The 23,063-nt window shown below is 39.5% G+C and overlaps 1 protein-coding gene across 3 annotated transcripts in view; it reads right to left on the bottom strand.

Moving 5' to 3' along the window:
- Positions 1-6,618: 6,618 nt before the first annotated feature.
- Positions 6,619-23,063, bottom strand: part of egln1a (egl-9 family hypoxia-inducible factor 1a) — a 99,785-nt gene continuing 83,340 nt past the window's right edge. For all 3 annotated transcript variants that reach the window (XM_041188629.1, XM_041188630.1, XM_041188632.1), the window contains 2 exons: positions 12,018-12,085; positions 6,619-6,769 (listed from right to left, as the gene is read on the bottom strand). In XM_041188629.1, coding sequence (XP_041044563.1) covers positions 6,708-6,769; positions 12,018-12,085 — 130 coding nt within the window. In that variant the 3' untranslated portion in view covers positions 6,619-6,707. The remainder of the gene's footprint in view (positions 6,770-12,017; positions 12,086-23,063) is intronic.

Raw genomic sequence — 23,063 nt, 5'->3', positions numbered from 1 at the left:
AAACACTTGTCATCCCACCAGAGAAGTTTCCTGTTATACCTAATGTGTCCCACCTCCCTGCAATTTAAGTAGAACACCTTACCAAGCCAAAGGTACTATATATTAAACTTCAGACTTGAGCAATACCACAAGAAATCTATGTATGTTTATTGAATTTGCTCCTGAAGTTGGGCTCTAATTTTGTGTATAAAAGGATTTTCAAGTTGAGTTTACACAAGTTCATAATTGTGGATTAACTTTTTTAATTTGTCCAAAATGTTTACAATTTGTTGTCTTTTTCCTTATTGTTTAACGTTCAAACTGAACTGAATAATAGTGTTGGTGCAAAGCTCTCATCCTGGGAATATCATCACAATGCTAGACAGACTAATCCTTGTTTTCAGTATTGGACAATTTGTAACTATTGGAACAAAAGTAAACCTCATTTAAAACCCTATTTCTGTGATCTCTGCATTCCTCCAATTCTGGCCTCTTCCAGATCTCTGATCTCCTTTGCCCCACTGCCTGTGTCTCCAGCTGACCTAAACTCTAGAATTCCCTCGCTGAACCTAGTTGCCTTTCCATCTCTCTCTCTCTCTCTTCCTCAAAACCTCCCTCTTTGACCTAACTTTTGGTCATTTGTCCTAATACTTCTCTATGTGATTTGGTGTCAAATTTTGACTGATTATACTTCTGTTGAAACATCTTGGAATATTTTACTGCATTGAAGGTGCTTTATAAATGCAAGTTTTTATAAAACAGGAAACTCAATTGATTATACACAATAACTGAGGGGATAGGATGATGAGTGATGATGTAATTTGGGTTTATTCTCCCTGGCAAAGAGATAGTTGAGAGGTGATATGTTTGCTGTTTTTAGGATTCCAAAGTGACTGGATAATGTCGACCATAACAAACTATATCACCTTGTCCAGAAACACAAAACCAGAACACAAGACCTGAGCTTGAAGGGTAAACTCAATGAGCAAACATTCAATCTGGGGGCAAGTTTGCCAAGGGAGATGGTGGGAGAAGTTAGTACTGATTCATTCAAATGCAAATTCAATAGATTTCTTTCAAAAAACATTGAGATCCACTATATGAGTAATCTGAGATATGACGTGATCCATATTTAGGAGGAAGAGGTGACTTTGGACCTCTGGTTTCCTAAGCTTTCTATCACTAGGGGTTTTCCTCGCCTCGTATCTGTTTTTTTTAATAGACTTTACAGATTGATTGTCATAATATTATCATTGTATCATGTGACTACCAAGATGAAAGAACGCAAGATCAGTCGATCATAATTTTTTTCTTGTATAGCAATTCCTATGTTCCTACTAGCCCAATTTGATTGTGCCCTAGCTGGAATACCATGTCCACGTCTGGTTACCACACTTTAAGAAGGATGTCAAGGCCTTGGAGAGGGTGTAGAGGAGAGTGTGGGGAAGCTAGGGTTGTTCTCTTAGAATGCACAGACTCGAATGGCCGAATGGTGCCATAATGATTTTATTTAATTCTAATCCCAATTCAGTCTCTCTTTTCAATTCAATTCTTCATACATAAATGTTTAATTGAATAGCAGAATCCTGCTTGTGTGACTCATTGTTTCAATTATGTACACTAAGTTTTCTCATTAAAACAGTTTCCAAGAAATTATTTAGCTTCTAACATCTACACAATTGGTGTAGACATTACACCAGATCTATTTGTTAGTTTTATTCAATTTTTCATTATTGGAGAATATTCACAGTTATTCAAGAGTAACAATATGTGGTGTTTTAGAAATTCGACTAAAAATGCATACCAGATGCTAAAATTACTGTAGAAGGATATCACTACTACTTGGGGAATTCAAGCTACAAATCTATTTTAAATATATGATAATGTGAAAAAAAATCTATGCATTTGGCATTGTACAACGACTCAAAACATTTTACAAAAATAAAAGCAAAATACTGCAGATGAAGAGTCATACGGACTTGAAACATCAACTGTATTCCTCTCTGCAGATGCAGGCAGACCTGAGTTTTTCCAGGCATTTTTGTTTTTATTTTCAAAAATTGGATCCTTATGTTCGATATATTTTTGTAAGTGGAGTAAATAATTTGCATCAGATGTAACCAATGGATCAAAGTCCTGTTTGTTTCAGAGCTCATCAAAATATTCACACCAAGCACTCATTGTCACCAGATTAAATTTTACTCCCTCTACCACTAATGAAATGAGGTTGTTGTGTGCATTGCTTATAGGATGCAAGTTGCCAAAGCTTCTTTGGCACCATATCCAAAGCCTGTAGTCTCCAACAGCTAGAAGGACATAGAAGAGGAATTGATGGTAGTGTTCCTAAGTTATACATTATCACATGTTGAACATGTATTGTCATTCCTTCATGGTTGCTGAAACTCCCAACCTGAAATAGAAACGTGGGAGTACCTTAACTATATAAACTGCAGTGCTTCCAGAAGGCAGCTCACCACCACAAGGGGAACTGGGGATCAACAATAAATATTGGCTGTCAATGATGCCCACCATCCTGTGAATGAATTTTTTAATAAAAGAATCAAGGTCTTTCCTTCAATGAGAAGTCAGCAAAAAATACTCGACTTCCACTGATACTTTTGGGCCATGTTACTGGTGAAATAAATTAGTCTCACTTAATCACTTTCCAATGTTCTCTTTCTCATGTTAAATAGGCATTAATTCTTAAAAATCAAGATGACATTTCTGATATAATCAGTAAGTTAGTCACATTATACTATCACATTACGCTCAGATCAACTGTGTTTCAAAAAAATGTTGATATAGTCAAGGAAATCACACTCATTTTAAACAACAATGGATTTAATTTTTGCAACTTGTACAAGCTGGCAGTTTATTTCATAATTAACACTTATTTTATAATGTTTAAAAAATAGTAAATAGCAACTCTATTTTATGTGCATGCTGTAGACCTCTTTGCTATGCAACTCTCATGTCATACGGCTTTAAAATATACTGTCAGAGAAAGAAAACAGGCAGGTGTTTACCACATGGAAAAGGTATCAAAACACCATAGTATTGATTTATCTAAATGCTGAATACATTGTAGATGCAACTTCAAACAGAAAAGTACCCAAACTGAACGCCATGAGGAAGGAATAATTAGAATCAAAAATGCAACTATGTAAAATTGGTTCATTAATTTATTTTTCATTCAAATAAGAAACTTTAGAATGATTGGAGGAAACAAGGAGGCTATTGTCACTGATGTAATGAAACACGGCTTCAAAACCTCAGTTTGAGGAAGTATACAAGATAAAAACAGATCAGCATTCTTCAAGTGTTTGACATCTTGATTTTAAGATTATGTAAATATTCTAGACACTGGCTGACATGTTCAAAAATGTTTTACAACTATTTTTAGAACAATCTCTATATAGCAAATAGTTTCAGATGCCTCAAACTGCCACTTAGGAATAAAATCTTAAACAGTCTCTCTCTCCAATACTGTGTGTTTCATCCAAAACCACAACATTGGTCTGGTAGTAAGCTTTTCCAGTGGCAGATGAGCTATAGTTGCAACAAATTCATTGCAATGAACACTGGAGGCACTACTGATGGTTTAAAAAGAATTGCAAAATTACAAGGAGCTTTAAAAAATACACAATTATATGGAAGATGATCAAGGAATAGAATAAGACAAGGGAAAAACAGAAGAGAGGTCAAATAGAGTGATTGTTTTTATTGCTCACAACTGGAGGATTAGTCGTTATTTTTCTTCACAGCTGGTGGCAAATGGCTGCTGCTAAAGTTGAGTACTAAATACATTGCATGTAAATCTAAAATGCTTGTGTTTTCTCTCCAGTGAATTAAATTGCCATACCGATGAACTCAGGTAGAAAAATCAATACTTTCCTCATGGATATCAATACTTGTTTTCTTGTTCTAACCCCACCATGAATTTTATTCAAATTATCCCAAATTCCAATAATCAAAAAAAGAAACTGCAGTCTATGACTAGCAGATAAAATATAATAGACAAATTAAGAGCATTTAAACAATTCCAGGCACCTCTGTGCCTCAGGTCCATTCCAGCTTGGGAATTTCCATTACTGCTTTAATCATGACATTCTTCCCTTGAAACGAGTACATCCAAAAGATAGTTAATACAGTGCAAAGCCTCAGAATTCAAGGTCCAGTTTTGAAAGCGACTTTGTTGTCGAATTCCCATCTTTAATCACGAATAGCAGATGTTGTATTCTTCATCCACTCACGGTGACATTCATGAGATAAATCTTATACAAAACAGAAACAGAAATACCTGGAAAAACTCAGCAGGTCTGGCAGCATCGGCGGAGAAGAGCACAGCTGATGTTTCGACTCCTCATGACCTTTCAACAGAACTAAGTAAAAGTAGGAAAGGGGTGAAATATAAGCTGGTTTAAGGTGGGGATGGTGGTGTTGTTGGGACAAGCAGCCAGTAATGGGTGGAGATAACCAAAAGATGTCACAGACAAAAGGACAAAGAGGTGTTGAAGGTGGTGATATTATCTAAAGGAATGTGCTAATTAAGAGTAGAAAGCAGGACAGACAAGGTACAGATAGATCTAGTAGGGGTGGAGTGAAGGAATACTAAAAGGGCTAAAAGGTAGAGATAAACAATAGGTGGAAATACATTTAAAAATAATGGAAATAGGTGGGAAAAGAAAAATCTATGTAAATTATTGGAAAAAAAACAAAGAGGGGGAAGAAATGGAAAGGGGGTGGGGATGGAGGAGAGTTCACGATCTAAAAATTGTTGAACTCAATATTCAGTCCGGAAGGCTGTAAAGTGCCTAGTCGGAAGATGAGGTGCTGTTCCTCCAGTTTGCGTTAGCTTCGCTGGAACAATGCAGCAAGCCAAGGACGGACATGTGGGCATGAGAGCAGGGTGCAGTATTGAAATGGCAAGCGACAAGGAGGTCTGGGTAATGCTTGCGGACAGACCGAAGGTGTTCTGCAAAGTGGTCACCCAGACTGTGTTTGGTCTCTCCAATGTAGAGGAAACCGCATTGGGAGCAACGAATGCAGTAGACTATGTTGAGGGAAATGCAAGTGAAATGCTGCTTCACTTGAAACGAGTGTTTGGGCCCTTGGACGGTGAGGAGAGAGGAAGTGAAGGGGCAGGTGTTGCATCTTCTGCAGTTGCATGGGAAGGTGCTGTGGGAGGGGGTTGAGGAGTAGGGGGTGATGGAGGAGTGGACCAGGGTGTCACGGAGGGAATGATCCCTACGAAATGCCGCCGGTGGGGGGGGGGGGGTTGATGGGAAGATGTGTTTGGTGGTGGCATCAAGCTGGAGTTGGCGGAAATGGCGGAGGATGATCCTTTGAATGCGGAAGCTGGTGGGGTGATAAAAGAGGACAAGGGGGGCCCTATCATGTTTCTGGGAGGGAGGAGAAGGTGTGAGGGCGGATGTGCAGGAGATGGGCCTGACACGGTTGAGGGCCCTGTCAACGACCGTGAGTGGAAAACCTCGGTTAAGGAAAAATCGGACATGTCAGAGGAACTGTTTTTGAAAGTGGCATCATCAGAACAGATGCGACGGAGGCAAAGGAATTGAGAGAATGGGATGGAGTCCTTACAGGAAGCGGGGTGTGAGGAGCTATAGTCAAGGTAGCTGTGGGAGTCGGTAGACTTGTAATGGATATTGGTGGACAGTCTATCACCAGAAATTGAAACAGAGAGGTCAAGGAAGGGAAGTGTCAGAGATGGAGCACGTGAAAACGATGGAGGGGTGGAAATTGGAAGCAAAATTAATAAATTTTTCCAGGTCCAGACGAGAGCATGAAGCAGCACCGAAGTAATCATCGATGTACCGGAGAAAGAGTTGTGGGAGGGGGCCGGAGTGGGATTGGAACAAGGAATGTTCTACATACCCCATAAAGAGACAGGCATAACTGGGGCCCATGCAGGTACCCATAGCCACACCTTTTATTTGGAGGAAGAGAGAGGAGTTAAAGGAGAAATTGTTCAGTGTGAGAACAAGTTCAGCCAGACGGAGGAGTAATGGTGGATGGGGGATTGTTTGGGCCTCTGTTCGAGGAAGAAGCAGAGAGCCGCTTGCTGCATTGTTCCAGTGAAGCTCAACGCAAACTGGAGGAACAGCACCTCATCTTCCGACTAGGCACTTTATAGCCTTCAGGACTGAATATTGAGTTCAACAATTTTAGATCTTGAATTCCATCCCCACCCCCTTTCTGTTTCTTCCCCCTCCTTTTTGTTTTTTTCCAATAATTTATATAGATTTTTCTTTTCCCTATTTCCATTATTTTTAATGTATTTCCACCCATTGGTTATCTCTACCTTTTAGTCCTTTTAGTATTCCTTCACCCCACCCCTACTAGTGCTATCTGTACCTTGTCTGTCCTGCTTTCTACTCTTAATTAGCACATTCCTTTAGATATCACCACCTTCAACACCTCTGTCATTTTGGCTGTGGCATCTTTTGGTTATCTCCACCTATTACTGGCTGCTTGTCCCAACACCACCCCCCCTCCCCCCTTAAACCAGCTTATATTTCACCCCTTTCCTATTTTTACTTAGTTCTGTTGAAGGGTCATGAGGACTCAAAATGTCCTCTTCTCCGCCGATGCTGCCAGACCTGCTGAGTTTTTCCAGGTATTTCTGTTTCTGTTTTTGTTTTGGATTTCCAGCATCCGCAGTTCTTTGCTTTGATAAATCGTATAACTCAGTGGAAAAGAAGGAAGTGTCAAGCTTCTTTCAAACTGTGTTCTGAAGGTTTATTTAATTCAACTTTTACTCCCTTTTCACCTACAGCCACAATGAAGTAAAACAAAATAAAATTAATATTTGTACCACAGTAGAATATTGCAAAGCACACAAGGGGCATGTATGATTTACATAAATAGATCTATTTTCTCCCCTGCACTTGAATCCACTGTTGCCCACAACACCACTTCCACATTCAGGTAGAAGCAGATGATGGCCTTGGTCTTGCAGAACTGCTCAATGATCAGCTGGAAAAAGATGCAAGTCCACAAGTTCTTTTCCAACAGACACACAAGTCACCAAATGAATTATTTTATTACAATTACAATCTCAATTGCAGCCAGTAAGAAATATAACATTTTACCCTGCCTTTTTTTTAAGTTGGACTTCCTGGAAGGAACATTCGCCACAACTTAATTTCTACATGGGAATGAGAAAATCCTGCTTTTTTTTAAACCTATGAGAGCAGATTTTGAGAGTTAAGACTCTCTCATAGCATTGCATTACAGGAACACAGATCAGAAAATTGGGTATTGAGTTCAGTGTCCTTGCACTGGTCATTCAATGACTGAAAAATCAGGATTGCCATTAATCAGGAATGCTAACCATCCTATTTGTTTCTTTCATTGCACTCCCACCACACCAGAAGTCTTGCCTCACAGAACTTACCCTCTTGTGCTTTCTGTTTACAAAACATTTGGGGGAAAGAAAAACAAAGTAGTCATTCAATTAAAACAGACCTGGGGTGTTTCAGGTATATCAATGGAAATGCATTTGATGCATTTAATCACTCTGGCAAACAGCAGCAGAACCCAATTTTTAATAATTTCTTGCATCTAATTAAGCTCACACATAGATCCAGGTTATTGAGCATGATCGTCCTCTTCATAAAATATTAAGTGCTAAAATATTAAGTTTACCATGTTTTGCAACTTACAATTTAATTTGTTATATTCAATGGAAAGGGACGGGCTCCCCTATTGGTAAATAAAATCAACACCTGATTGATTTAGATCCAAGTGTAATGTTATTCTGCCACCTCCCAAGTACAAGGAGCACAGTATAAAACCAGCTGCAAATATAAACTGAAGATTCTTTGTTCATTTTCTGGGTACAATACAGATTTACCTTGAAATATGGGAAAGTGAAATGGACAAATGCAGATTAATTAAGGAAAGACAGCATTGATTTCTTAAGGGAAAAACATGTTTAACTAATTTGCTGGAGTTTTTTGAAAACGTAACAGAGAGGGTTGAAGAGGTGCAAGGCCAGGAATGCACAGAGTGTGGTAGAGGCAGGTTCAATTGAGGCATTCAAAAGGGAATTAGATTGTTATCTGAAAAGGAAGAATGTACAGGGTTAATGGGAGAAGGCAGAAGAATGGCACGAAGCTCATTCGGAAAGTTGGTGTAGACACGATAGGCCGAATGGCCTCCTGTGTTGTAACAATTCTGTGATTCTGCAAATTTATTTTTAATTCAGTTCTCTCTGTATGCTGAACTGAGGCAGGGGACCAAATGGCTTCTTCCTGCTCCTATTTCTTATGCTATTAGTGAATTACATGAAACTTGCTCATCCATTTTAGTAGCCTAAAAACATGGATTTAAATTGGCAATTTTGGTGGAGCTGGTTTTTGTTCTATATTAACTTGTAGCATCATACAATTTAAACCTCAGGATGACTAAACCTCAAGATGACTAAACAAACTTATTTTGTGATTCAAATAATCTTTGACTTTTAAAAAGCAGTGGCATTAATTGCAAATGCTAGAAATCGAAGATGAGGACTGAAAATGTTCAATGTACATAGCAGGCCAGTTACCATCTTTTAAAAAAAGACAGGTTATAATAAGATGGGGATTAACAGCTCTCCTGAGGGAGTGCTGCACTGTCAGAGGTACTATCTTTCAGATGAGACAATAAACCGAGGCCCCATCTGCCTGCTTGGGTTGATGTCAAAGATCTCATAGTACGATTTTGAAGAAGGGCAGGGGAGTCATCCTTGGTGTTTTAGCTGATATTTATTCATCAAAATCACAGATTATCTGGTCATTAATATTTTGTTTGTGGGTGTTTGCTGTGCACATATTGGCTGCTGCATTTCCTACATTACAACAGTAACTACACTACAAAAAGTACTGCATTAACTGTAAAAGCACTTTGAGATGTCTGGTGGTTGTAAATAACATTCTATGAGTGAAAGTCTTTCTTTCTAAAGACTGCAGATAGAGGATTTAAAGACTTAGTAGAGATCCACAAAAAGTAAAGTATGAACAATAAGGAAAAATAATGCAACAAGCAAACAAGCCAAGGATTCAGCAGATCTGAAAATAAAACAGAAAATTTAAGCAAAAACATGGTATCTGCACCTATCCTGTGAAAAGAAAAAAGGTACAGACTCACACAGACCTAACCCCCTAGTGTTGATTGAGGAATAAATATCAGCTAAAACACCAAGGATGACTCCCCTGCCCTTCTTCAAAATCGTACTATGAGATCTTTGACATCAACCCAAGCAGGCAGATGGGGCCTCGGTATATTGTCTCATCTGAAAGATAGTACCTCTGACAGTACAGCACTCCCTCAGGAGTGATTTTTGTGCTAAAGCCATGGAGTCAGACTTGAACGCAGAACCTTGTGACTCAGAGGTGAGAGTGCTACCAATTGGGCCACAGCTAATACGTCTCGGTATTTATCTTTATTCCTGTCTCTATTATCTCACTAATGCTTCATATATCCCATATATGAACTTGTATCTCATTTGCAAGCCATTGAACCAGGCTCTCTCTCTCTGCGACTGGTATATCAACTGGCTCTCATCCAATCGCCATTTTTCCCTGTATATTGTCCAACCTTACTGAAATGCTTGTCTTTCAATCTTCAATTCCAATACTGTATTAACTGGAGTATTAATTATGAAATGTCAGTACCTGATATTTTCTTTACAGAAGCTAACTGACCTGCTATGCATCCAATATTTTCTGTTTTCATTCACAGAACTTTAGCTTTTATGAAGGATATCAGCTAGACTGTATGTAAAGGTTCTCTCAGAGCAGAAAAATGAAATTGCATTATATAGAACATACAGCAGAGAAACAGGCCCTTCGGCCAACTGCGGTAAACAGGTGTTTATACTCCATATGAGCCTCCTCCTGCCTATCCTCATCTTGCCCATCAACGTAACCTTCAATTCCATTCTCCTTCAAGTACTTATCAATGCATATCTCCAACTTTCCTGTCAACATTTTTGCAAAAATCATATTCTGTAGCCACCTGACTGTTATAAATTAGAATTTTAAGCAAAAAAAAACTCATGTATATTCTGAATCTACCTATTCTGCAAAGCAATGCAGTTAGCCTTAATTACAATAAAATGCTGCATCATACAGATGTTTTTAAACCTATGGTGCTCCCTTTGAGCTTCATGCTTGAAAACTAATGGAGACAGCCTTGGAGTAGGCCTTTTGTGTAGAGCACCTTAGCATCACAAATGTGGTTATTCAATCCTTCCTTCACCTCTGTCTTCCAACCACCCCCTCATTATCACAACCTTGCCTGTCTCTATATTCTCAGCATAACACGCTCCTCCTACAGTTTAAAATTGTATCATCTCTCAGTAACTCATATACAATACAGGGGGCGGCCAATTAGCCCATCAAGTCCCTGCCAGCTCATGGCGCAATCCAGTCAGTCCCATTACCCCCACTTAATCAAAGTAGTCCAGCAAGTTTATTTTCTTCAAGTGCTCATCCAATTTCCTTTTGAACTCATTAATTATTTCTGTTTCCACCTTCCTCGTGGGCAGCGAGTTCCAGATCATTACCAATGACTGCGTAAAAAAAATTCTTCCTCACATTCCCCCTGTATATCTTGCCTAAAATCTTAAATTTGTGTCCTAGTTCTATTATCAGCTAGTGAGAAGACTTTTTCCTTGTCTACCTTATCCAAGCCTGTAATAATCTTGTACACCCATTATCAATCTTCTTTGCTTCAACAACAACCACCTCAGCTTTTCCAACCTAACCTTGTAATTAACACCCCACCCCCCCCCAAAAATCCTAGAGTCATTCAAGTAAATCTCCTCTGCACCCCACCCTCTAAAGAACCTTACATCTTCCCTAAAGTGTGACGACCAGAACTGGACACGATACTTTAGTTGGCCTAACCAAAGCTTTATACAGGTACAACATAACCGCCCTGTTTTTGTTCTCAGTGCCTCAAATTACAAAGTCTAAGATCTCCTAATCTTTGCTAACCACTCTATATGTCCTGCCATTTTAAAAGATCTATTGACATGCACCCCTCAAGGTCCCTGCATACTTAGAATTCTGCTATTAAATCTATATTTCTCTCCGTATACCTTCTGCCAAAATACTCTATTTAATTCCTTCTGCCACCCTATGTACTGCTGCAGGCAATTCATATCATTCTCAATGTTTGCCATGCCAAGTTTGGTATCATCTGTAAATTTAGAAATTTTACTCTGTATTCCAAGGTCCAAGTCATTCCCCTTGGGGAGCATCACTCTCTACCCACTTCAGTCCATGATTACCACGATTCACTGTTTTCTGTCCTCAAGCCAATTTTTTTTATCCAACTGAAAGCTGATCTCCTATTCCATAAGCCTCAGTTTTTTTTTTAAAAACAGCTTTTTTATGTGGTACACTTTTAAAAAATCTATATAGGCAACATCCACCTTCACTGTTACTTCAAAAAATTTTATGAGTCAAGCAAGATCTGCATTTTACAAATGATTTTTTCCACTGATTTTGGATTACCCATCACTGATGTTAAAGCAACTGACCTGCAATTGCTAACACTGTCCTTACACCCTTTCTTGAACCATGTGCCTTCATCCAAGGAGCCTTGTTTTTGGCTCCCTCACCTTCTGTCCTTATTGGACTGTACCTAGATTGTATCTGAAGCATCTTTTCCTTAAAGATCACCTATTGTTACAGATTCTCGTCAGTCTAATTCTTGAAACTTTAGAACTCTTAGCTTCACACCATCTTCCTTTCCTTCTACAATCTACGGGCTTTCAGTATCTGAGCTTGGCAGCAGTAAATGTCCATGTCTATCATCATAAGATTTAGCTATTTAAAATAGCTACTTGTCTGAGTTTTTAAAGAATAACTATTAAAGTAATTATTTGAGAGAGAAATGCTGGTACCATCTTCTGTTGGCAATAAATTACAATTTATGATGTGGCTAGTAAAATACTTTTGACTACTTACATTTAATTTCTGGATGGTATCAAAGTTAATTTAAATACAGTAAAGAGGCCAATTTACCTGTTGAATATTTGTCTTTAGCTCGTGTTCGCTCATCTGCATCAAAATACCAGACTGTTATGGCGTACCTAAAGTTTAATATAAAAGTGGTTAATGTTTCCCCCATTAGGAGATTATTCCCAGTAAAATTAACTCTTTCACATTCATCATATACAACACCATGAGTGCTGAACAATAAAAGTGCAGTGCTTTGTGTCATGAAGGACTACACATTCATAGCAAACAGCTTTTCTTGAACTCTGGAATAGAAAGGATCGGTGAATATGAAGCTAGATGTCTCAAGAGGCAATGCTGTAAAGTTCTATTTAATCTCAACTAGACAGGTCATTTCTTACAGTTGGTCATAATATTTGGCAGCAAGATTTAAGGCTTAGCATGTTTCAAACAAAAAAATCTGGCTCTACAATAAATATATCTAAATATTAAAATTACATGTAGGGCATGCACTTATCTACCAACTTTACTTTTGGATTTTTGGTCATGTTTCTCTATGAAAATTTACGTCCATCTTCAGTCTTATTTGAAAAATACATGATTCAGATAGTGTCTATTTTTCTATTTTCTGTGCAATGCATAGGGCCGCTCCATACCGTTGTTCATTATAATAGTGGCTACACTTCAGTTGTACTTAATTGGCTATAAAAGGTGTTTTGTGACTCCCGGAGATCATGATAAGCATATTTTTCTTTTAACATAGATATTAATTATTGCAACACAATCACTTGAAATCTGCCAGCTGTCTTGCTGAAGCAGTACAGGATCTAAATTACACAACTTTGCTACTTGTGCCTGTTGATAATTTTGCATATGCAATTAATGTTGGTACACACTAAGTTCCACCTGGCCACTTTTCAATATTCTAAGGATCTGATTCTCTCCCAGGGCACACTTTAAAAAAAAATCAACAGTTTGAATTATGGCTTCATTGAGGAAGGAGTGCTGAATACACTCCACAAACAGCCAACTTGAAGCACCTTCTGACTGGAGATTGAGCTCAGTATTATTCAACATATATACCTATGAGCTCAGCATTATTCAAAATATATACCTAGTGCCACACTGAAAAACATTCTCGTGCGGCCAGAACTGCAAGCTTTGACAATCTCGAATGGATGTCAGCAATCAAAGCTGCTCATGGATGAGCAATACGTAATGTTCACCTTTGCAGACAAAGTTTTATAGCTGCTTCCACATCGAACAATCCACTCCATTTATTCACCACCTTCTGCATAAAGTCAGTTAAACCAAAACTACTCTCTCAAGTTAGAGCTCCTGACCCAAGTTCTGGAGCAGATTGTTGCAAGAGAAACCACTGATTAGAAAAAGATAGTTCTGGTCATAATAACCTTAAGAGGCGAACGCCCAAACAACCCCAATGGAAAAAAACTGATGAACAAGATTTCACTTTAAAACTTTTGTTGTAACAAATCAAACAAAATCAACAAAGTTAAGCACGCGTTAACCAATCAAGTTAAGCATGCATTCACCGATAAAGGTATTTCCTTGTTAGTTCATTTTAAATAGTGGATACAACAAAGATAACTCTCACAAATGTCTTAGTGCCACATTTATGCTGGAAGTGATGCTATGTGCAGTCTCAAAATTCTTTAAACTATGCCTTCTGAACATAGGGTCTCTTTACTTTTCCCACTCACTGGATTTGACCTCCAAGTTACTTTTACCAACAGGTTTATTCCATCACAGTTCCCCAGATATAACTGACATCAACAAGGTGCACTTTGACAAACCCTCTCTTCCTCGGATCATGATAGTCCTGATGGTGTGGCTTTCCAGAGTTCCTTTTCAACCAACATCATCCTGGTTTGTGGTCTGGTCACCGCTGGAACAAACACTCAGCTCATTAGTATACCTGAGCTTCTTATACAGCTTTAGGTTTCAGTCCCTTTTAGCTAGCTGGTACATTGCTTCACCAAGAGCTCCCATCTGTCCTCTTTTTCTGAACAGAAAAACAGACTTGTCTCAGAGAGCTCTTCTTGCTCCTCCTGAATGCCTGGAGTTCTTTGCGGGTTCTTCAGAACAACAGGCTGAAGGATGATACCCCCAATTAGCTTCTATTTGCCTTTGTTTGGTTACCGAGCTTTCATTTCCATTACAACCTCGTCACTTCTCGGAAATGACCTCAACAGCCAGGAAATCCAATTACACTCACTGCACATCACCGCCACCCACCCCCCCCGCCCCAACTTTCTAGAATTACCTTATTTTCCCTTGGGCTAGGAGAGCTCTCAAAAATACAAGCTTCTTGCAAACTGTAGAGTTCAGCAAAATTATCAACCCCACTACCCTCATCAATCCTCTCCTTTAGTTCAAATAACTCAATCAAGCCCAATCAAAGACAGCAGAGATTTGTTAAGGCAAGGTTGTATCTGACTATAACATGTTTGATTTTGAGGTGATAACAACAAGGGTCATTATCTATTTGGATTTTGGCAAAGCTTTAGATAAGATCATATCACATACGAAAGTAAAAGTGATGGGATCCAAGGCAAAGTAGCAAGTTGGATCAAAAAATTGGTTCAGAGGAAGAAAGCAGGGGGAAAATGGTTGATTGGAGTTTTTTTGGCTGGAAAGTCTGCTTCCAATGGGGTTGCACAGGGCTCAGTACAAGTTCCATTGCTTATTGCAGTATATTTCAATGATTTGGACTTGAATATAAGGGTATGATTAAAAAGTTTGCAGCCAATACAAAAAAATGGGCATTGGTGGATAATGAAGAGAACTGTCGACTGCAGGAAAATGTTAATGGACTAGTCAGGAGGTCAGAGCAGTGACAAATGGAGTTCATCCAGAAAAGTGTGAGGTAATGCATTTGGAAAAACTAACAATGCAAAAGGATACACATTAAATGGTAGGATACTGAGAAGTGTAGAGGAACAGAAGGACCTTGGAGCACATTTCCAGAGATCCTTGAAGGCGGCTGGACAGGTGGATAAGGTGGTCAAAAATACATGTGGGATATTTGCCTTATAAGTTGAGTCATAGAATACAAGAGCTGGGAGGTTATGTTGAAACTGTACAAAACTCTAGCGATGCTACAGCTGGAGTACTGTTTGCAGGTCTGGTCAGCACATTATAGGGGATACCTAATTGGTGTGTAAAATTATCAGGTGTCTAAATATAGTGGATAGGAAAGCCAAATTCCCCTTGTTTAAGAGGTTCATAATCAGGGGACATAGATTTAAGGCAAGACACCTAAGAGGGGAATTTTTTTTCCACTCAGCGGCTGCTGGGGATCTGGAACTCACTGCCTGAAAAAGGATCTAGAGATAGCAGCCTTCACAACATAAGAACTTGGATACGCACTTGAGTGCTGTAACTTACAAAGCTACTGACCAAGAGATGGAAAGTGGGATGAGGCTGGATGGTGATTTGTCAGCCCACATGGACACAATGGGCTGAAATGACTGGCCTTTTTCCATGCTGTAAATTTCAATTATGCTATGGTTTCTATGAAGATAGTCAAACACAATTTGCCTTTGACAAATCCATGCTGACTTCCATTTATCAGCCTGTGCTTTCAAAATGTCAACTAATTTTGTACTGGATTATGGCCTCTTTTTTCCCCACCACTGACATTCAGCTGACTGGCCTCTAATTGCTGGGTTTCTCTCTTTTTTGAAAAAAAGGGATATAACATTTGCAATCCTCCAGTCTTCTGGCATAATCCCCCTATCCAAGGAAGATTTGAAGATCGTGGCCACTACCTCCACAATTCCATCCTCATTTCCTTCAGTCATCTAGGATGCATCCATTTGGACTTGGTGACTTTCCTACTTGGAAGACCAGCAACCATTAAGTGCCTGCGGTCTTGATCCTATCCAATATTATTACTGCCCTCTCCTTTTATGCTACATTGGCATCACCTTATTCTCTAGTAAAGACAGATACAAAATTACTCATTCAGTAGTTCAGCGATACTGCCTCCAGAAGAAAGCTCCTCTTTGGTCCCACCCTCCTTTAACTACCCTTTTACTATTTAGGTGTTCATAGAATTTTGAGTTCCCTTTTATGTTAGCCGCTAATCTAGTCTCATTCTTCTTTGCCCCCAATTCAAGATTTCCTCCGTACTTTATATATTCATATTCTCCATTAGCCACTGTTATTATGAATTTATAATCATCGTAAGCCTTCTTCTGCCTCAAGTTAGCCTCTGCATCTTTATTCATTCATGAAGCTTTAGAAGCCCTTTCCTCCCGATGGAAACGTGGCTACACTGTACCAACAGCTCTTCAAAGACTTGCCATTTTTCAATTACTATTTTGACTGCCAATTTCTGAGTCCAATCCACCTGGAGTATTTTTCAATTCACTGAAGTCAGTCTTCCTCAAGTTAAGTTTTTTTTTTACACTTCATTATACCTTGTCCTTTTCTATAACTACTCTAAACCCAAATTCTATCCTGCTGAAACATGCCCCACCGGCTCATTTTGTTTCCCAGAATTTGATCTGACACAGCTTCCTTCCTCTTTGGGTTGGACACTGATCAACAAAGTGCCTTGGGCTCATTTCAGGAATTCTTCCCCCTGTATTCCCCTTACACTGTTAATATCCCAGTCTTTACTTGGATAATTTAATTTCTCCAATTGTCACTATTCTATAGTTTGTAAATTTCTGTAATTTGCTTAGAAACTTGTTTTCCTGTATCCTTCCCACTACTTTGTGGCCTATAAGTATCCAGCCAGTAGTGTAATAGCTCCCCTATTGTTCCCAATTCAAATCAAATAGATCATGTAGTTGGTGTCAAAGACACCATCCTTCTCCAGTGCATCCTTATGCCATTCCATGTCACTCACCCCTCCTCCATTTTTTCATTCCCAACTTTCCCCAATACCTTGAAGCCAGGAATAATAAGTACTCAATTTTCCCTTCTTTGAGACAGGTCTCTGTTATTGGCACTATATCATTATCCTGTGAGGTAAATTGTGCCTGCAGCTCACACCCTTATTTACATGAGTTTACATACATGCATTTTAAATCCATCTTAGACTGCCTCACATTGGATGATGGATATACATCTTGTAAATTATGTGTGTTGAACAGAAGCCAAAAGGGAGTACTCTATGTTGGTGCCTGTAATCCTTGAAACAAAATGTGAGAAATCCTGACAAGATTGCAACCTTGACATAAAAATAGGCACACTGACAAACACCTGAAGAAATTGTTTGAATGACATGAGGAAATTTGTTCAAAAGTTTTGAATCCACAGCAAAACTATTTTTTTGAGGATTGCAAAACCACTTAACAGAACCTGCATGTTCCTACTTGATGGGAACTGGCTACCTGGATACAACAGCTAGCATTATGTTAATCTCAGCTGCTCTAAGAATCTTAAAAGCTAGTACACCAAATAATTGGAGGCGTAAGTCTAACTCATAGGAAAAAAGGACAATTCCTTTTGGATGACCTGATCCTACACAATTGTGGTGATTAGCTCTCAGTTCATCACAAAAATGCAACTCATTTCACATACTGCTTTCAAAATCCGAACTTGGAGAAAATAAGGTCAAAGACCCCAGGATGTCAAAGAACCCTCAAAGTGGCTTCTCCACAGGCCCATAAATAAATTAGATAAACGTGGCTAGCAGATGTAGATCTATCTCAGAGAGCATATACCAAGGAAAGCCCGACATTTTTGCTGTACCATTTGCTTCTACGTATCAAGTGCATCTGCAAAAATACAACTTAAAGTTCCTGGGGGAAGATCAAAACATGCAGGCAAGTGTGATCACATAGCAATATTTCCGAGCAACAGACTGAGCTCAGAATTCCAAGACATAAATAACAGCCTGCTATTGCATAAAGATGACACGTAACAGGTTAAATCTGTTGACACCATTATCAAATCAAATTGTAGAGCAAACATCTCAGTTCGTCACTGGAATGCTCAACAGTCTACTTTGCTGAGTGGGCTTTTGGCAGAAACAATCCAGTAGAGCCAGATTACCCACTGGGCTGGCTCTTCTTGTGACGACCATAATATTGCCTCAAGCATTTTTTAAAAATTCATTCACGGGATATGAGCTTCGCTGGCTGGGCCAGCATTTATTGCCCATCCCTAGTTGCCCTTGAGAAGATGGTGGTGAGCTGCCTTCTTGAACCGCTGCAGGTTTACCCACAGTGCTGTTAGGGAGGGAGTTCCAGGACTTTGACCCAGCAACAGTGAGGGAATGGTGACATATTTCCAAGTAAGTCAGGGTGCTGAGTGATTTGCAGAGGAACTTCCAGGTGGTGGTGTTCCCATCTATCTGCCCTTGTCCTTATAGATGAGTGGTTGTGGGTTTGGAAGGTGCTATCTAAGGAGCCTTGGTGAATTCCTGCAGTGCATCTTGTGGATGGTACACACTGCTGCTACTGTGCGTCAGTGGAGGAGGGAGTGATGTTTGTGGATGTGGTGCCAATCAAGCAGGCTGCTTTTTCCTGGACAGTGTCAAGCTTCTTCATTGAGCTGCATTCATCCAGGCAAGTGGTAGTATTCCATCACACTCCTGACTTTTGTCTTGTAGATGGTGGACAGGCTTTGGGGAGTCAGGAGGTAAGTTACTTGTCACAGAATTCCTAGCCTCTGACCCGCTCTTGTAGCCACAGTTTTTATATGGCTAGCCCAGTTTGGCTTCTGGTCCATGGTAACCCCCAAGATGTTGATAGTGGGGGATTCAGTGATGGTAATGTCATTGAACATCAAGGGGCATTGGTTGGATTCTCTCTTGTTGGAGATGGTCATTGCCTGACACTTGTGTGGCGCGAATGTTACTTGCCACTTGTCAGCCCAAGCCTAGATATTGTCCAGGTCTTGCTGCATTTGGGCATGGACTGATTCAGTATCTGAGGAGTCACGAATGGTGCTGAACATTGTTTAATCAAAAGCGAAGCAAACATCCCCACTTCTGACCTTATGGTGGAAGGAAGGTCATTGATGAAGCAGCTGAAGATGGTTGGGCCGAGGACACTACCCTGAGGAACTCCTGCAGTGATGTTCTGGAGCAGAGATGACTGACCTCCAACAACCACAACCATCTTCCTTTGTGCTAGGTATGACTCCAACTAGCAGAGAGTTTTCCCCTTTATTCCCATTTGGGAGCAAGTCATGCAGATCTTACAAGCTTCCAGGTGTGGTAAACAGATATTGTGGACACTTATGGCCTTTTTGAAATGGCTGTACTGAGTGCAATGTTAAATTCCATTTAGCCAGAGACATAAGATAAAGTTGAACAAAATCTAACCCAAAAGCAAAATTAGCTGTGGTATAACATGTAAAAACTTTTTGCAGAATGACAGTGAGGGAAATCAAGAACATCCAAACTTATTTGGGCCACTTAACTGCTTACTTCAAGGCACCATACAGAAAAATTCCAATATAAAACAAAATAAAAACAACATGATCAGAAATATTTCTTCATTATTTGCTGTAGTATTAAGCTTATATAAAGACCATTTATAAATGCAAGTGTAAAGATTGTATACAATTTATTTGGCTTGCTTTGTTATCTGTAGTGCCAGGTGTTTAAAATCTGATCAAGCAAACTGTTTATTATTAGGCTCAACACTGCTGGTTTGCAGGGACTGAATAAAGGACATGATGAGATCAAAAAATGATATCAGATGAAATATTTAACTGGATCTACTTATATCAAACTCCAGTCTAGATTTGGAAGTGCTTGATGCCAATACTGGAAATTAAAAATGGAACTGTACTTTATCTGACAGCATTATTAATCTTGAGAACACAAAAAAGTCCTCAAAACAAGTTATTTTTGGCCCAGTGCAAGTTTCGCAGTACACCTACAAGAGAAATAATTAGATAATATCCATCAGCTGTACCTCTCCATCACTATCTAGCTCACTTGTTCAACACTTGTCTATCTAGTAATACCCAAGAGTGTCTCCTGTTACTCACATTAAGAGATTGTGGTGGAAGGGTTAATCCAGGCTGGTCCGTTGGTTCAAGCTGGTTTATTTTCAAGGCAGCTCCCCAGTACTACTGACTTCCAAGTAGCTTCCACACAAAATGTTCCAGCTGCATCTTTTTATTCTGTTTAGATGGGATAATCATGCCCATCATCTGTTTAACTAGCAATTGTCTTTAACAAGTTGATTGCCATGCAGTGAGTTTATTTATACATTGACATCTCCCACTTTTTTTCTCGTCCCACTTTTCCAACATTACCTATGAAAGCTTCCCCCTCTCCACAAGGATCTATCCTTGTGCCTCTCCTCTTCCTCATTTACTTGCTATCACATCATCAAACTTGGGATTAGTTTCCAAATTTTTGTTCGTAACATCTCCCCTTATCCACTGCTTCTCTTAAGCTCTTGCACTGCATCTGTGTGGACTGATTGCTTATCCAAAATCCAGTGTTGGATGAGTCATAATTGCCGCCAGTTAAATACAAAGCCATTGTCATCAGCCCTCATTCTAGCCACCAATTCATTCCCTTCTCTGGCCATTGTCTCAAGCTGAACCAAAGCGTATCCTTGTCACTGATCCAATCACTCCTGCCTGGCCACAGTCTCAAGTTCAATTGACTTTTGCTTTGGTGCCCTATTTCACAGTGGGCTGAGCTTCTATCCTTTCCCTGATTAAGATCACCTACTTCCATTCTATTACATTGCTCAACTCAGTACCCTGCCACTGCAAACCTCAATTGCCCATTATCTCTAGCCTCAACTATTCCAATACTCTTCTCATAGGCCTCCCATTCTCCAGCCTCTAAAATTCAGCTCATCCAGAATCTACTGCTCATTTTCCACACTGCACTAAATCTCAATCATCCATCATCTCTGTCTTCACTCACCTACATTGGTTCCCAGTCCCTGCCAATACCTTCAATCTAATTTCCATATCCTCATATTCAAATCCTTCCATTGTGTCACTCTTCTCTATTTCTGTAAGCTCCTCCGGCTCCACAATGCCCCAAAATTTTCCATTGCTCCAATTACAGTCTCATGTGCACCCTGCTGTGCCATTGGTAGCTCTGCCTTTAATTCTCTTGGCCCCATAAACTCCATTAACACCACTACCTCTGTCTCATCTTTTAATATTTTCCATTGCCCAGAAGAGGGCTGAAAAACAAGTATAGTTAGCGGTTGTATATTTTTCATTCCCAATAAAGTTAAGGTAATACGCTAGAAAGGTCAAAATGCACCCTATAAATAACAAAAAAAAACTCCCCAAGCTCTTCAGTGAGGTGCAATTAGACAAAACTACATATGGGAGTCACAAAAAGAACATTGGAACATAGGCTCAAGAGTAGACCATTTGGTGCTTCAAGTCTGTTTATGTTAAAAGGCATGATAAAAATGCAGGCAGTTGTTGCAATCAGTTCATATTTAGTGTTATTCATTTAATGTTGTTCACTGACTGTGATGCCTGTCTTGATGGGACCCTAGTGACCAACCTGAAACCTCTGCTGCAATCTGAAGGTGTGTGAACAGTTTTTTGGGAGATAGTCCTGCTACTTGTGAACCTTAATTTAACTGACAGTTTTGTTTAATTGTATAGGATGCCTCTAACAGAGCAAGGTTGTCCCAGCCCGACATGTCTCTCTACCGAGCCTGCAGGGTCAGGTGTTCAAAACAAAGGCAAATGAAGTGAAAAATTCTGCAAGGAGCTGTTCTTCCAATCACGGACTGTTTCCCATGATTGCTGCTGGGAGACTCACAGTGAGGGCGGTGCGGGGGCTGGGGGAGAGCAGGGGTGGGAGGGAGAGCGGGAACACACACTAGGGAGAGAGATATACTTCAGTTGCAAATGAAGCAGCTTGATATTGAAAGAATAGAGATAGGCAAAAGCTTGAATTGGAAGATAGGGAAATGACAAAACTTGAAAAAAAGACAGTTTAATGGAAAAAGAGCAGAAAGGGAAAATAAGCAATTATAAGAGATAGAAATGCAAAAGCTTAATATTTGAGGAAATAGAAGGAAAGAGACAGAGCTTCAGAGAGAGAAAGAAGCCAGGTAATATGAATTGTTTAAAGGGAAACTTAGAATAAAGGATGAAAGGATAGATAGCGATTCAGATGGTGACTGATTCCTTTGAGGAATTTAACTAAAAATCTTCGGTTGGTGCCTAAATTTACAGAGGATGGAGTTGAAAGATATTTCACCTCATTTGAAAAGATAGCTATGAAATTGAATTGGCCAAGAGGTGCTTGGAGTATTATGCTACAGAGTCTTTTGTCAGGTACAGCAATGAATGTGCATGCTAGTTTATCAGAGAAAAAATCTGCAGATTATGAGATAGTAAAGGCAGCAATATTAAGTGCTTAGTATTATGAAGCGGGAGAGCAGGTGCACACTCGCCCTCTCACGCAGGCGCACACCTACACAGCTCAAAGGGAACATTGCTATTCACTTCAACTGTTTGTTTAAATTTGCTCAATAAACTCTATTTGCAATTTTAAGTCTGAGATATATATAGTTTTAGAGTTATCTGTCTACCAACTGAAGATCAAGAACATGCAGTAACATCTCCCAGTGATTAGAGAGCACAACTCTGAGGAAGCTGTGGCAAAGTGGTACCATCACTGAACTAGTAATCCAGGTTAAAGTTCTGTAGATATGGGTTCAAATCCCATCACAGCAACTGGTAGAATTCAAGTTCAATTAGTAAAATCTGGAATTAAAAACTAATCTCAGTAATGCAGATCATGAAACCATTGTCAACTGTCATAAAAACCCATCTTTAGGAAAGGAAATCTGCTCTCCTTACTGATTTGGCCTACATATGAAATAGCCGAGCAAGCCCCTCAGTTACAACAGTCCACTACAAAGTCTGCAAGGAATTTAGAAAGAATCACCCAGCATCGATCTAGGCACCAGAAACAACAATGGTCTGCAAACTCCTCCTTAGTAACATCTGGGGACTTATGCAAAAATTGGAAGAGCTGTCCCACAGACTAGAGAAGCAACAGCATGACATAGTCATACTCACCAAACCATACCTTACAATATCCCAGTTACCACCATCCCTGGGTACGTCCTGTCCCCATGGCACTACAGACCCATAAGAGGCGGCTAAACAATCAGG

The sequence above is a fragment of the Carcharodon carcharias genome, chromosome 5, assembly GCF_017639515.1.
Source record: "Carcharodon carcharias isolate sCarCar2 chromosome 5, sCarCar2.pri, whole genome shotgun sequence".
NCBI classification, from domain to species: domain Eukaryota; kingdom Metazoa; phylum Chordata; class Chondrichthyes; order Lamniformes; family Lamnidae; genus Carcharodon; species Carcharodon carcharias.
This window is presented reverse-complemented; position numbering and strand designations above follow the sequence as displayed.